The sequence below is a fragment of the Akebia trifoliata genome, chromosome 12 (genome assembly GCF_017979445.1).
Source record: "Akebia trifoliata isolate Shusen 1 chromosome 12, ASM1797944v1, whole genome shotgun sequence".
Taxonomy (NCBI): Eukaryota; Viridiplantae; Streptophyta; class Magnoliopsida; order Ranunculales; family Lardizabalaceae; genus Akebia; species Akebia trifoliata.
In genome coordinates, this window is record NC_141386.1 from 34,110,546 (window position 1) to 34,124,580 (window position 14,035).

At 33.6% G+C, this 14,035-nt stretch overlaps 3 protein-coding genes and 1 pseudogene across 3 annotated transcripts; 3 read left to right on the forward strand and 1 right to left on the reverse strand.

Moving 5' to 3' along the window:
• Positions 1–1,467: 1,467 nt before the first annotated feature.
• Positions 1,468–4,220, forward strand: LOC147389767 (kiwellin-1-like). Its single transcript, XM_086419070.1, has 2 exons — positions 1,468–1,653; positions 3,797–4,220. The coding sequence occupies exons 1-2, from the start codon at positions 1,468–1,470 to the stop codon at positions 4,172–4,174; spliced, it is 564 nt and encodes a 187-aa protein (XP_086275196.1). The 3' UTR covers positions 4,175–4,220.
• Positions 4,221–5,814: 1,594 nt separating this feature from the next.
• On the forward strand, positions 5,815–6,318 carry LOC147389768 (kiwellin-1 pseudogene; annotated as a pseudogene).
• Positions 6,319–7,958: 1,640 nt separating this feature from the next.
• LOC147389769 (kiwellin-1-like) lies at positions 7,959–8,949 on the forward strand. The gene is made up of 2 exons (XM_086419802.1): positions 7,959–7,988; positions 8,563–8,949. Exons 1-2 carry the CDS (start codon positions 7,959–7,961, stop codon positions 8,947–8,949), a joined length of 417 nt encoding a protein of 138 aa, XP_086275928.1.
• Positions 8,950–10,769: 1,820 nt separating this feature from the next.
• On the reverse strand, positions 10,770–12,209 carry LOC147389770 (PAR1 protein). Its single transcript, XM_086418804.1, has 3 exons — positions 12,070–12,209; positions 11,586–11,912; positions 10,770–11,282 (listed from the first exon to the last, which is right to left on the reverse strand). The coding sequence occupies exons 1-3, from the start codon at positions 12,137–12,139 to the stop codon at positions 11,149–11,151; spliced, it is 531 nt and encodes a 176-aa protein (XP_086274930.1). The 5' UTR covers positions 12,140–12,209; the 3' UTR covers positions 10,770–11,148.
• Between the last annotated feature and the right edge of the window lie 1,826 nt (positions 12,210–14,035).

Below are 14,035 nucleotides of genomic sequence, written 5' to 3' on the forward strand. Positions count from 1 at the left end.
GCTTGTATGCATCTCTTGAGATTTGCTATTGTCATAATAATACTTACTGAAAGAAGAATGAAATGAAAAAGAGAACCTTGATCACCACTCAATTGAGAAAATCAAAGATCATATTTTGTCGGTTTTACATTGAATACTCTGTTGAATTAATATAGATTACTTGTGATGATAATCTATTTACTGTTTAACTTAAGGAACAGTTAGCTGTGGGTGACATCTAGGTTTCCTTTGACAACTTATTTTAACTAGTAGAATTATGAAAGCGAATTTAAAACTCCATGAATTTATGTATTCCGATACATTTTGAAAATATTTGTGTAGAAGAATAATTTATTTAATTTCATTAAAAAATTTATTGACAAATGTTAACTAAAATTTACCTTTATACTTCTACAGGAAAAATAAAATAAAATTCGAAAATACATAATTTTTTATTAAATTATCAAATACCATTATGCTAAACTTTAAAAAATTGCCATTATTTTGTTACATAGTTACGAGAATGCTATTGCAAATGGTATTTTTGTAATTTAATTTAATTAAAACAGTGATCATTTTCTCTGGTTATAAAAATAAAAATAAAAGAATTTAGATTTTTTTGGTAAAATCTGTATCTGTTTTCGTCAAAAGCTTAGTTGCAAAAATGGATAGTTTCTCTATTCTTTAAATATTTTCAAAATGTATCTGGATTCTGGATGCATAAGTTTTAAAAAAGCTATATAACAGGCATGATTAATGTGCTCCTTGTTCAGGAGCTTGTAGGGGATAATTATGATCAAAGACATGATATTTTTCTCTTAAAGCAGATTCCAAGAACCCGGATTAAAATGTAACCCTGTTCAAAATTCACATATATGAGTATCACTAGGAGGAGAAAATCTCCCCGGGAAAGAAAAAATGGAAATGTACATTGTAGGAACCAAAAATATTTCCTTCCTAGGGATTAGCAAAGTTACTAGAATTGGTACAATCGGCTTAGTTAACATATTTGGGTCTTAACTTAGCCGTTTAACAAGATGGTGATGGCGACATTGATTTCATATTATTTCTAATGGCATCCCCGTTGACGTCTTAGAGGTTCAACAAGAAGCAGGATTTCAATAAAAATATAATAAAAAAGGTCCGCATCAATCACCATCGTAAGGTAACTGTATAAAATATGCTTAATTAAGAATAATCTGTGTCTGCCATGGTATGGAAACATGGAGAAGAACACGACTATAATTGTTATCAAAATTTTTATTCAAGTCATCCAGCATGGCAATTATGTTCATAGAGGGTATCTGGTTATTGACCACTGATGGTTAGTTACTACTAAAAATTCTATGCCAAAAATTGTTCTTTTTCAGTGCATAATAACAGCATTATATGAAGTTTGTATCTTATATATATATATATATATCTATCACATGAGCACTTGCTTTGCAGAAAGCATTATCACACAAGACTAGAAAGAGATATGAGAAGATGAAGAGCTTTACATTTGGTGCATTACTTCTTCTCATTGTACTACTTATTACAGAATGCCTGAATGTTGAAGCCCAGTCATGTAAACAAAGTGGCAATGTGAGGGGAAGGAAACCCCCTCCTGGTCAATGCAATGCAGAGAATGACCGTGATTGTTGTGTACAAGGAAAGCTCTACCCCATCTACATGTGTTTGCCGCCCATGTCCACCCATACAAAGGCACTTTTGACAATCAACAGTTTTGGGTTGATTCACCTAAATGCTACGTGCACGGAGGTATGAGCATTGGAGCTCGATTTCACTATAAAGAAAACGGGACAAATCGATACAATGACTTCCTTTATCACTTAGAATTATCTTCTTCTAAATCTTCACAAACCTCTCAACCTCTCCTCTTTTGGGTTGCTTTCTTTCTCCATTCTCTTCTCTAGAAAAGCCTTAGAGATGACATTAGACTTCTTGCAATAAAAGAATGAAACTTTTTTTAGAAGCACCACATAAGTGGGCCACGTACATAAGCTACAAGCCTAACTCAAATTACCTCGGACCGACCCAACAATACACACACTTGAATCGGCCTAATTGATTTTTGAGCCATATTTCAACAGTTTCAACATGGTTGCACTTTCTTTTGTAGTACAATTAGACCACACTCAGGTTTCTGCGGAATCCAAGATGTTGTAATTGGTAACTAACCACAAGAAACCTAATAAAACAACGCTGAATGTCTTTTGTTGGGAAACTGAAAGAATTAAGAATGAAATGGAAAAGAGATAACTTGGTTCTCCTCACAATTCAAAAAAACGAAAATCACATTTCATCAGTTTGACAGTGTTGAATTAAGATAGATCACTTGTGATGATAATATATTGAATGCTGGATGTGAGCGACTTCTGGTTTTCCTTGGATGTTCTGCGGTGACTCACTCCCCCACCCTACCCCCATCTGTGTCTCAAACTTTCATCCGCAGATCATCAATCTACTTGACAAGTAACTAATTTTAGATTATTTTCTTGTTTTGTTTTTTCAGAATAGTAAAAAAAAAAAAAAAAAAAAACGCTTACATGAAAAGTGATTACTCTTAAATTCATTCTCTGTTTTCTCATCTCAAAATTACTTTTATAATTCATTAATTTGAATAAAAGATACCATGATTCATGTCTTCTTGCAATTCCTCATTTGTTTCCATAGAACCTAGAGGATATTTGTTGAGATGAATCATGTAAGAAAAGAAATATAAAAAAATAAAATAGAAAGATCTAAGTTGAATTATATAAACTCAATTTTAATGGGTACTTGTTTACAAAGACTGATTTTCATGATTGAATGATCAATTTGACGGATTCGATCTCAAAAATATTGTGAGATATAGCAGGTAGCCTCCAGTTTGGTATGTGAAAGGGTGTCAAACATGATTAACATGCTCCTTGTTAGGGAGTTTGTATGGAAGTTTATGATGAAAAAAAAAAAAAAGATTTCAAGAATCTGAATCAAAATGTAACACTGTTCAAAATTCCAATCTATGAGTACACTGGAAGGATCAAATCTCCTCACAAAACAATAAGATAATGGACAACGTAGAAGTAACAATTATGCTAACTGATATTAAACATTAAAACATTATATTATGATTAGTTACATATACACACTATCACCTGATTGAGACTACAATTTTGTCCCTATATGTTTCTTTTGAATGCCTTAAGGCTTTTGCCTTCTGTCTTTCCAATTCATGCAACTTATGTCATAGAGGTTCAACAAGATACAGAATTTCAATAAAAATATCAAATAAAGGTCCACATAAAACTCCAGCATAAGTTTACTATATATAACATGGTTAACTAAGAATAATCTATACGTGTCTGCCAAGGTATGGAAACATGGATAAGAATACAAATATATTTGGGATCCAAAATTTGATTAAAGTTATCAGACTGTAACAGTTATGTTGATAGATGGTATCTTGTTATTGACCACTGCGATGGCTAGCTAGTCACAAAAATTCTGTACCAAAAATTGTTATTTTTCAGTGCCAAATAACATAAGTATGAGAACTTTGTACCTTATATATACCTATCACATAAGCATTTGCTTTGCATCAAACATCATCACTATCACAGAAGCATAGAGAGAGCTAGAGAAGATGAAGAGCTTTTGTTCAAGTGCATTACTTCTTCTTATTCTACTCCTTGTTACAGATTTTCTAAATGTTGAAGCCCAGTCATGCAAGCCAAGTGGCAAAGTGCGGGGGACAAAATCCCCTTCTCCTCAATGTAATATAGAAAATGACGCTGATTGTTGCATACAAGGAAAGCTCTACACCATCCACAAATGTTCACCGCCAGTGTCCACGCATACAAAGGCAGTTTTGACAATCAACAGCTTTGAGAAGGGTGGAGACGGCGGTGAGCCATCAAAATGTGACAATCAATACCATTCTGATGACACACCAGTAGTAGCTCTATCAACTGGATGGTTTAACAACGAGAGCAGGTGCTTGAAAAACATTATGATCAGTGGTAATGGGTGTAGTGTGGTGGCCATGGTGGTAGATGAGTGTGACTCTACTATGGGGTGTGATAGTGACCACGATTACCACCCCCCATGTCCTAACAACATTGTCGTTGCCTCACAAGCTGTGTGGAAAGCATTGGGTGTGCCACTCACTCATTGGGGAGAGTTGGACATTGTCTGGTCTGATGCTTAAAATCCATAATAATACTACTTTCAATTAGTATGTATGTTTGTTCTTTGTATGTTTGAGTGAGTTCCATGTATTGAGTGAGTTCGACATTTAAATACTCTGTTAAGTTAAGATAGATCACTTGTCATGATAATATATTCAATATTTAGCTTAAGGAACAGCTTGCACTGAGAGACTTTTTGTTTTCTTTTGACACCTAATTTAATTTCTGGTTAAAGAGAATTTTTATTTATTATGATGAGTTCAGATCTGAACCTTTTTGGATTCAGAGAAAATATATACCATGACTCATATTTTCTTTCAAATCACTGTTTGTTTCCAATTCCATGGAGCCTAGAGCACATTTGTTGAGATGAATCATTTAGAGAGCTGCTATTTGCATCCCAACTTTTACTTATTACACACCCTAATTGCTTAAATTATTTATCACACCCCAATTAGAGATTAAAACACACTTTTCAAACATTAAAAAGGTAAAAGGTTTGGCTCAAATTGTAATGTTAACATTACAAAACATTATAACACCCGTTCAAACAATTTCAATAGTTGTTTACAATTAAAAATCAAACCAAAAAAAGGGAGATCTTTTATTGGCACCCGCACCCCAACTTTTACTTCTTCTCAATCATTCTCTTATTTTCTTTATTCTCAATGGGAGTGTAATAAGTAAAAGTTGGGGGTGCCAATAGCAGCTATCATCATTTGAAAATACTCAAATGGGAAGAAGAAAAAAAAAAGGAGCTATGTTGAATCATACAAGCTCCATTTTAACAGGTACTCGGTTTTGAAAGATTGATTTTCAAGATAAAATGTTCAATTTGATAGTTTCGATCTCCAAGATATTGCGAGATATAGCTAGTAACCACGAGTTTATTATGTGAAAGGGTGTCATTTTGGCAGATAAATACAACTAAAATGTTCCTTGCTTGGGAGCTTGCATGGGATAATTAAGATCAAAGACATGATATTTTTCTCTTCAAGCAGATTTCAAGAACCCTAATCAAAATTTTACTCCGTTCAAAACTCCCATCTTTGAGTATCACTGGAGGGAGCAAGTCCCATTGGAAAAGAAAAGATGTTGAAGTACAATATACAAAAGACAAATATGCTATTAAAGATCATTAAATTATGATTAAATACATCTGCCTGCACTATCACCTGATTGAGAAAACAACTTTGTCCCTATGTGTTTCTACAGAATTTCTTAAGAATTTTTTAGTATAATAAACAACTAACATATTTGGGTCTAAACTAAGCCATTAAAAAACATGGTGATGGCAACATTGACTTGAAATTCATGCCATTGATCATGTCTTAAGAGGCTATTGTATATAATATGGTTAATTAAGAATAAACCTTTACATGACTGCCAAGGTATGGAATCATGTAGAAGAACACAACTATAACTAGGATCCAAAATTAGATTCAGGTCATCAGGCCATGCAACTACGTCGATAGAGGGAATCTGGTTATTGACCACTTTAATAGTAAGCTAGTCTTACAAAATTCTATGCAAAATATTATTCTTTTCGCCAAGTAGCCAAAGTACGAGAAGTTGGCACCTTATATATACCCATCACGTGAGCACTTGCTTTGCATCAAACATTACGACTATCACACAAGCATAGAGAGAGTCAGAGAATATGAAGAGCTTATGTTCAAGTGCACTACTCCTTCTTATTCTACTACTTGTGACAGATTGCCTGAATGTTATTGAAGCCCAGTCATGTAAACAAAGTGGCAATGTGAGAGGTAGGAAACCCCCTCCTGGTCAATGCAATAGAGAGAATGACTCCGATTGTTGTGTACAAGGAAAGCTCTACCCCGTCTACAGGTGTTCGCCGCCTGTGTCCAGCCATACAAAGGCAGTTTTGACAATCAACAGCTTTGAGAAGGGTGGAGATGGTGGTGGGCCATCAGAATGTGACAATCAATATCATTCTGATGACACACCGGTGGTAGCTCTATCGACTGGATGGTTCAACAATGAGATCAGGTGCTTGAAGAACATCACGATCAGTGGTAATGGACGTAGTGTGGTGGCCATGGTGGTTGATGAGTGTGACTCTACTATGGGGTGTGATAGCGACCACGATTACCAGCCTCCATGTCCTAACAACATTGTTGATGCCTCGAGAGCTGTGTGATTGGGGAGGGTTGGACATTGTCTGGTCTGATGCTTAAAATCCAGAATACTATTTTTGATTAATTAGTCTGTATGGTTGTACTTTGTATGTTTGAGTGAGTTGTTGATGTTGTTTAGATTTAAGCCTCTTTAATTCTACACCAAGTGTTATGACATATTGCGTAAATTTTCTTAATATAGTAGACATATGTTTCAACATGGTTGCATGTTTAGCTTACAAAACAGCTGGGTTTGAGCGTATCTGGTTTTCCTTTGCAACTTACTTTAGATTGTTCTGTTGTGACCTTCCTCCATCCGTGTCTCTTAAATTTTCATCCAAAGAACATCAATCTCCTTAGTAGTAACTGACTTTTTTGAGAAATTTACCAAAACAGACAACTTTTCAAACTTATTTACCAAAACAGATCACTATACATCTTATTTACCAAAATGGTAATTTATGGTTTGGTAAATATTTTATTTTACCAAAATGGTAGAAATAGTAATTTTCGTACTTTTGCAACCGAAAATACCTTTTTTGTCGAAAGAAACCTTCTGACACTGTATAAAATACATTCTAATCTCATATCAAAAGGCTCTTTCTGACATCGTATAAAATACATTCTGATCTCATGTTAAAAGGATTCTTCCAATAAAAAATATATTTTTAATCCAAACAAATCTCATATGAATAACAAAACTCAAAAATTAGAGAAAAAGAAATTGCTTTGTTACTTTCCCCTCTCCCCCCAAATGAATTTACAATGGTATTTATAAAAGAAGAAAGAACAAAAACCTATTTCTACTCTAATTGACGTACTTATCATAAATAGTAATACTATTTATAGTAAGTCTAAAAATAATAAAGTTCTAATTACTTCCTAATTGGATTAAGAATTTTAAATATATTAAAACTCTCTTCTACCACAAATTCAGAATTATGATGGAATTAGAGTTATTCGTAATCAAAGATTCTATAAATAAAAAGTCCAACTTTGACTGTGATTTCGGAGGGGTAAACGATATCGAAATGCTTTTGCATGTTATACTATTTACATGCTTTTGGTCTCGTAATCCTTTGAGTCTTTTTTCCAACATCTTTGGAATCATCGAATTTCGAGTCCGTATGACAAATTATACCCAATTTACTATAGACTATCTATGTAGATCCTCCTCGATCATTTCGGTAGCAAAAATATGAAAATTACTATTTTTACCATTTTGGTAAATAAGATGTATAGTGTCCCGTTTTGGTAAATAATCAATATGTCGTGCATGTTTTAGTAAATTTTTTTTTTTTGCATAATAAAAAAAAAAATGTTATTACTCTTAAATTAGTTCTCTGTTTTCTCATCTCAGAATAACTCTTATAGTTCATTAATTTGAATAAAAGGTACCATGATTCACATCTTTCTGCAATTCACCATTTGTTTCCATAGAGCCTAAAGGATATTTGTTGAGATGAATCATGTAAGAAAAATACGATAAAAAAAAAAAGGAAGAGAAAAAACTAAGTTGAATTATATAAACTCAATTTTAATGGGTACTTGTTTCCCAAGACTGATTTTCATGATTAAATGTTCAATTTGATAGATTCGAACTCGAAAATATTGTGAGATATAGCAGGTAACCTCCAGTTTAGTATGTGAAAGGGTGTCAAACATGATTAACATGCTTCTTGTTAGGGAGATTGTATGGAATATAATGATGAGAAAAAAAAAATTAGATTTCAAGAACCCGAATCAAAATATAACACTATTCGAAATTCCGATCTATGCGTACACTGGAGGGATCGAATCTCTCACCCAAAAAAAAAAAAACAAAGATAATGGACAATGTAGAAGAGACAATTATTGTGACTGATATTAAACATTAAAACATTAAATTATGATCAAGTGTGTATACACACTATCACCTGATTGAGACTACAATTCTGTCCCTATATGTTTCTACAGAAGGCCTTAAGGCTTTTGTCTTTGATTTTAGTATCATAACAACCAACATATTTGGGTCTAAACTAACCTTAAAAAACATGGTGATGGTTACATCAAGTTGAAGTTGTTTCCAATTCTATGCCATTGAGGTCATAGCGGTTCAAAAAGATGCAGAGTTCCAATAAAAATATAAAGTGAAGGTCCACATCAAACTCCAGCATAAGGTTATGGTATATAATATGGTTTATTAAGAGTAATTTATAAGTGTCAGCCAAGGTACAGAAACATGTTTAAGAATATGACTATAATTGGGATCCAAAATTTGATTCAAGCTATCAGACCGTGGCAATTATTTCTACGAATGTTCATCGCCAGTGTCCACACATACAAAGGCAGTTTTGACAATTAACAGCTTTGAGAAGGGTGGAGACTGCGGTGGGCCATCAGAATGTCACAATCAATACCATTCTGATGGCACAACAGTGGTAGCTCTATTGACTGGATGGTTCAACAACAGGAGCAGGTGCTTGAAGAACATCACGAGCAGCGGTAATGGGCATAGTGTGGTGGCCATGGTGGTTGATGAGTGTAACTCAACTATGGGGTGTGACAGTGACCACGACTACCAGCCTCCATGTCCTAACAACATTGTTGATGCCTCACGAGCTGTTTGGGCAGCGTTGTGTTTGCCTTCCTTCTTTAGTCATGTTAGTTTTTAAATTTTAGTCTGCATGTTGTGAATCTTTACCTAATCTTCTGAAATATTTGTGTAAGTCTTATCATTGCCACACTTCTTTTTTTTTTTTTTTGTAGACGGTGTTTTGTTTATTTATTTATTATTATTATTATTGAAGATTCACGATCTAGAAACCATTTCTTGTTAAATCAATAAACAAAGCATGAAAAATCTACATAGAAATTAGATGAGTAACCAAAAAATGTGATCAAATTTACAATTAGGAATCAATCATGAAAACTTCTGAAATCTAATACATAGCTAAAAGATACGAATCAAGTCGAATGTTTTTGTAAAGGTCCATAAAAACTCTCAAGCTTGCTTTTGTAGTTATGAATACATCAAATTTGTGATTGATGTCTTGTCAACCTCTGCACACTTAGCATAGCTTGTTATGCACATAAATGCTCAACTCTATTAATCCTATCCTCGATCTATACACGAAAAATCATCCGAACTAGAAGTTTTTTAGTCCTTGAACTCTGACATTCTTCATTGTGGACTTGAAACCAAATGAACTGGCCTTTTCAAAATAACTAATTCTTTTTCCTTCAAAAAATACTATTTTAAAAAAAAAACAATCTAAGGCCAATGCCTATTTGGACAGTGGACTTCATTGTCGTTGGTGTCACATTCCTTTGGTGTTAATCCAACTTTGGGTGTGTGAGACAAATTAAGAAGGATGTCAATGGGTAGTTACCCGATCTACCCTAAAATTGAAATAATTCCCCACCAAACCTTTTTTTTGCTAGGCAGGGTTAGTGGTTAGCGTAAGAAGGGGTTCATGGGGTTTGAACCTAAGACCTCGGGAACAACCTCCACAAGGTCTTACCACTTAGCTAAGTGGTCCTTCTTATTCCCCACTAAACCTTGCTTGTTAAAGATAGTTGCAAATTCTCCCTCCACAAAAGTTATTAATAAAGGGGAACGTCCAAGACCTTATGGGGATGTTAGCATTCTCCAACACTTTTTTTTCCAATAATATATTTACCTATTTTATCTTTTAGTAAAAAAGTCAAGGGTATATTAGTTTTTTTACATAATAAATGTTTATTTATATAATAAATAATTTTCTCTCACATAATAAATGTTAAGAACATTTAATCTTTAGAATTAAATGTCTTATTATTATAAATGATTTGACAATTAATGCAAATAAACATTTATTATGAAAATACCTCTATTTTTTTTTTCATTAAAAGACAAAATGAATAGGGGTATTATTGAAAAAAAAAAAAAGAGTATTGGACGTTAGCATTCCCCATTAATTAATTATCCTTTGCTTACATCAACAAATGAGTGTAACTTTTAAAAGAATTATATATTGTCTAGGACTCCAGGTAAGTAAATTGTCCGACATTGTTAAAATATTACTTGAGATATTTACCTAAACATACTTATAGCTAGATGTGAGGTACAATCTTGAGGTCACTTCTGCATCATTTTTTAAAAAATTCTGAAAACATCTAATATACACATTTATATAAATATTTTTTTAATTATATCTTGCAAGTTGACTCAGAGCAGTCAATGGGATGAAGGTTATTTTGTCATTTTAATAATATATAATATTTTAACCGTGTTGAATAATTTATGTCCCACATAATATTTTTTAAGGGAGTGGTAATCTTGTCATTAAAAATAAATGCTTTTATGAAAGAAGAATTTGTAACAAAGTTGAAAAAGAAGGTTTGTGGGGGTAGTTATTTGGACTTAAGGGTAATTTCTATAATTATTACTTGGGTTTGAGGAATGCCCGGTAAAAGACTCAAGAAAGAAAAATGGAAGACTTTTAATCAAACAGTACATCTCATTCATTCATTTGCACATTACAGATATGAAAACAAACGCCGGTGTACAATCCCCATCAAGATACAGATTATGTTTTAACCGATTTTCTAATTAACTTCTCTATATGTGACTTCTTACAATCTAATTACATCCCACCAAATATTTTTACGACTTGTACGCATGTGACACCATAAACATGCCCCAGAGGCCTAATCTGCAATGCAAGATAATTATGATTGTTATATTATTATTATTACACTATGTGAAAAAAGGGTTAAATTCCAAGCCTAGATCCGTCAGAGTCGAATTTACCCTTTTTTCACGTAGTGAATTATTACTATTACTAATATTATTTATCGTTTAACACCAATTTGCTCGATGGATTCTCAAATCAAAACGGAGCCGGTGCAACCAAAACATTCGCAGACACGGGTCCTGGTGCAACAATACCAGAGCTCCGGATCTCAGCCATTCCTCTACGAGTGTTTGCTCCTTGTGCTTCACATAATTTTGGTAGAAATGTGCCTATAACAAGATTTAAATCAGTGAATCAAGTAGAAAGAAACATTTTTTTATAAAAGAAAAAAGAAGAGGGAGAGGGGGGGGAGAGAGAAGGAAAATATTAAACTCAAATTTCATTTGGGGGTGTTTAATGGCTGAGATGGGACAATAATCTTGGGGATTTTTGAAAATTGGATCTTTATGGTTTGATGGAGAGGTTCAGACATCGTTGGGTAAGAGAAGTCCTTAGAAACATAGTTCATATTAATGCTCCAACTTTTATTAATAAAAAATAAAAATAGAAACCAATTATAGATATTTAGCTACCTTCTCCAGCAGCAAGGTTGAAGTAAAGATCAACGATGTTAGGACAGTTATCATAACACTGAGGAGAGCAAAGTTTCTCAGTAAAACGAGACTCGAGAAGAGAATCTGATGAAATCCCAAGCGAATTCCGATGAACACCACAAGCTTCGATGCAGTGATCAGGCTCGATCCACTCCTTCAAGTTATCAGCTTCAATATCCGATGCACGACACATGTAAACCTCCTCTCCGCTCCTTCGTACATGCTTCTCAAGCACACACCGTTTACCTGATGATGACACAGCGAATGCACACGTGTCTTTCTCGAGATTCTCACATATGACACCTCCTGTAAGACCCACCAATAGTTAAGAATAATACATATATACATACATATACACAATTTTATTTTGCACCCAAGTGAAGCCTCCTAACAAAGAAACCAAGTTAATTATGGGACTTGAAGTACAACAGCCATTGATCATTATCGGAGTATAAGTACATACCTAGAGTGCCCTGCACACACAGAGCAAGTGAAAGAGCCACAATAGCTCGGATTTTGAAGTTAAAAGCCATTGCCACACTTCAAAAGGAGCAGAATGTAGAAGGGTTTAGCTAATAAGTTAAGAGTATTGAGTTTCTCTCAATGGGTATTGTGAGAGATTAGGGGAAATGGGGCTATTTATAGAGGTCCCATGCATTAAATAAACTGAAATATGAGGAAATTTCAAATATGAAAAGGACATGAAACTTATTTTAAATCTTAGTGAAGGTAAGTAGCCCTTGTGGGCCACTTAGAAGGTCTGTTCCACCCTTCTTGGATGGTCTTTAACTTTTAACCATTGAAATATTTAATTCCTCTGTCGTTGATTATAGCTACTTAATTAATTTGGTAATATCGCATTTTTAATTTTATTTATATTAATTGTCCACCCATTCATCTCAATACCCACATTTCTATAATAATCAATTTAATAATAAGATGCTCGTTAACCATCCAACATGAGAACTGATCTAATTATGATTTTCTTAGAAAAAAATTTCTTTACATTATCATTCAAAACTACTACAAGTTCAATATTAATTTGTGAAACTTAATGAATTTGCTAAAATTTGCAAGCATACCTTACCTTATAAAAATTAAGAAGAAGAAAAAATTGGTAACAAACTTTGACCAAATGACCTACAAACCATATTTCTAACATGAAAATGACACATTAACAATATGAGTACAATTGTATTTTCCAAACAAGTAGTTAAAAAAATCGAGTTTTTGAGAAAAAAATTCAAACAGATACGGCTTTAAATCGGATGGTTAAGAAAATTTTGGACTGGCTCCCATCTAGCTGGTGATCGACCAATTGAACGGTCTGGATTGAACAGTGTCTTGTCTTGTGTGCTAGACATGTAGTACAAAGAATTTTGTGCATAATTTGTGTAAAACTGTCTATTAGTCTAGTTGAGTCTAAACGCATGATTTCAGGATACAAAGAAAACAGTGTCGCTCGTGGAAAAAGGAAGTACGAAGGAAGTAGTGCAAAGAAGTCTAATTAGAGTCTCAATGGTCGGCTCAAATAATGAAATATAACAAACTTTACCAACTTTTCTCTCACCGTCATTTACGGGTACACAATCTCTCTTTGAATCGGGACTTTGACTCCGTCTCGGTCATCATTTGTAGGCTTCAATACCCCAAAAACCAGCCTTGATTGGTGATTTCTTAGGTTTATATATCAAATTGGTTCTAACTGGGTAAGGGGTAGCCAATATTTCTCAATCAAATTATTTGGGATTGGGTTTGAACTTGTATCTCATGTCTATTAATTAATGAATAATGTTGAAGTTACTTCAAGATTGTATCTGTGTAGGAACTATAAATCCTTTTAATCGAGATACCAATGAAAAACATCTATGATTCCTACACACTTTCACGTCAAGAAAATGAGATATGAGATACAATCTTGAGTTCACTCCAACAAGAATCTTAATTATCAATTTTTATAATTATTTTCACTATATTATAATTAATAGTCATGCTAAAGTGACCTCAAGATTGGACCTCATAGTGCACATCTTGACGTGAAATTGGATAGGAATTATAAATACTTTTTTACTCGTATCTCGGGAAAAATGTCTATGATTTCCATACACTTTCAAGTGAGAGTGTGCCATGTGAGGTACAATCTTGAGCTCGCTTCAGCATTATTCTATGATGAATGTTTTTTGGGCAGTTTAGCATTACTGGGGTTTCATTATTACAACGGTCAGATGACGAAACTGGTCTTAAGGTCCACAAAGTGCTACAAAGGACGCGTCGAAGACTCAGATTTTTTCAAAGCCTAAGCCCAGCCCCGGTCTTGACTTTTTGGCCTACTTAACGATTAATGACCAAATATTCTTTAAAGTAAAATAAAAAAATATTACCATTCTGTTAGGTCTATTTCCATTTAGTTGTAAGGTGTTAACTATAAT

Coding starts and splice junctions, on each gene's coding strand:
- LOC147389769 (XM_086419802.1), top strand. CDS start 7,959: ATGATTAACATGCTTCTTGTTAGGGAGATT. Junction 7,989..8,562: donor TGCTTCTTGTTAGGGAGATT/GTATGGAATATA, acceptor ATTTGATTCAAG/CTATCAGACCGTGGCAATTA.
- LOC147389770 (XM_086418804.1), bottom strand. CDS start 12,139: ATGGCTTTTAACTTCAAAATCCGAGCTATTGTGGCTCTTTCACTTGCT. Junction 11,913..12,069: donor GTGTGTGCAGGGCACTCTAG/GTATGTACTTAT, acceptor TGGGTCTTACAG/GAGGTGTCATATGTGAGAAT. Junction 11,283..11,585: donor CAACCTTGCTGCTGGAGAAG/GTAGCTAAATAT, acceptor ATCTTGTTATAG/GCACATTTCTACCAAAATTA.
- LOC147389767 (XM_086419070.1), top strand. CDS start 1,468: ATGAAGAGCTTTACATTTGGTGCATTACTTCTTCTCATTGTACTACTT. Junction 1,654..3,796: donor GAAAGCTCTACCCCATCTAC/ATGTGTTTGCCG, acceptor TACACCATCCAC/AAATGTTCACCGCCAGTGTC.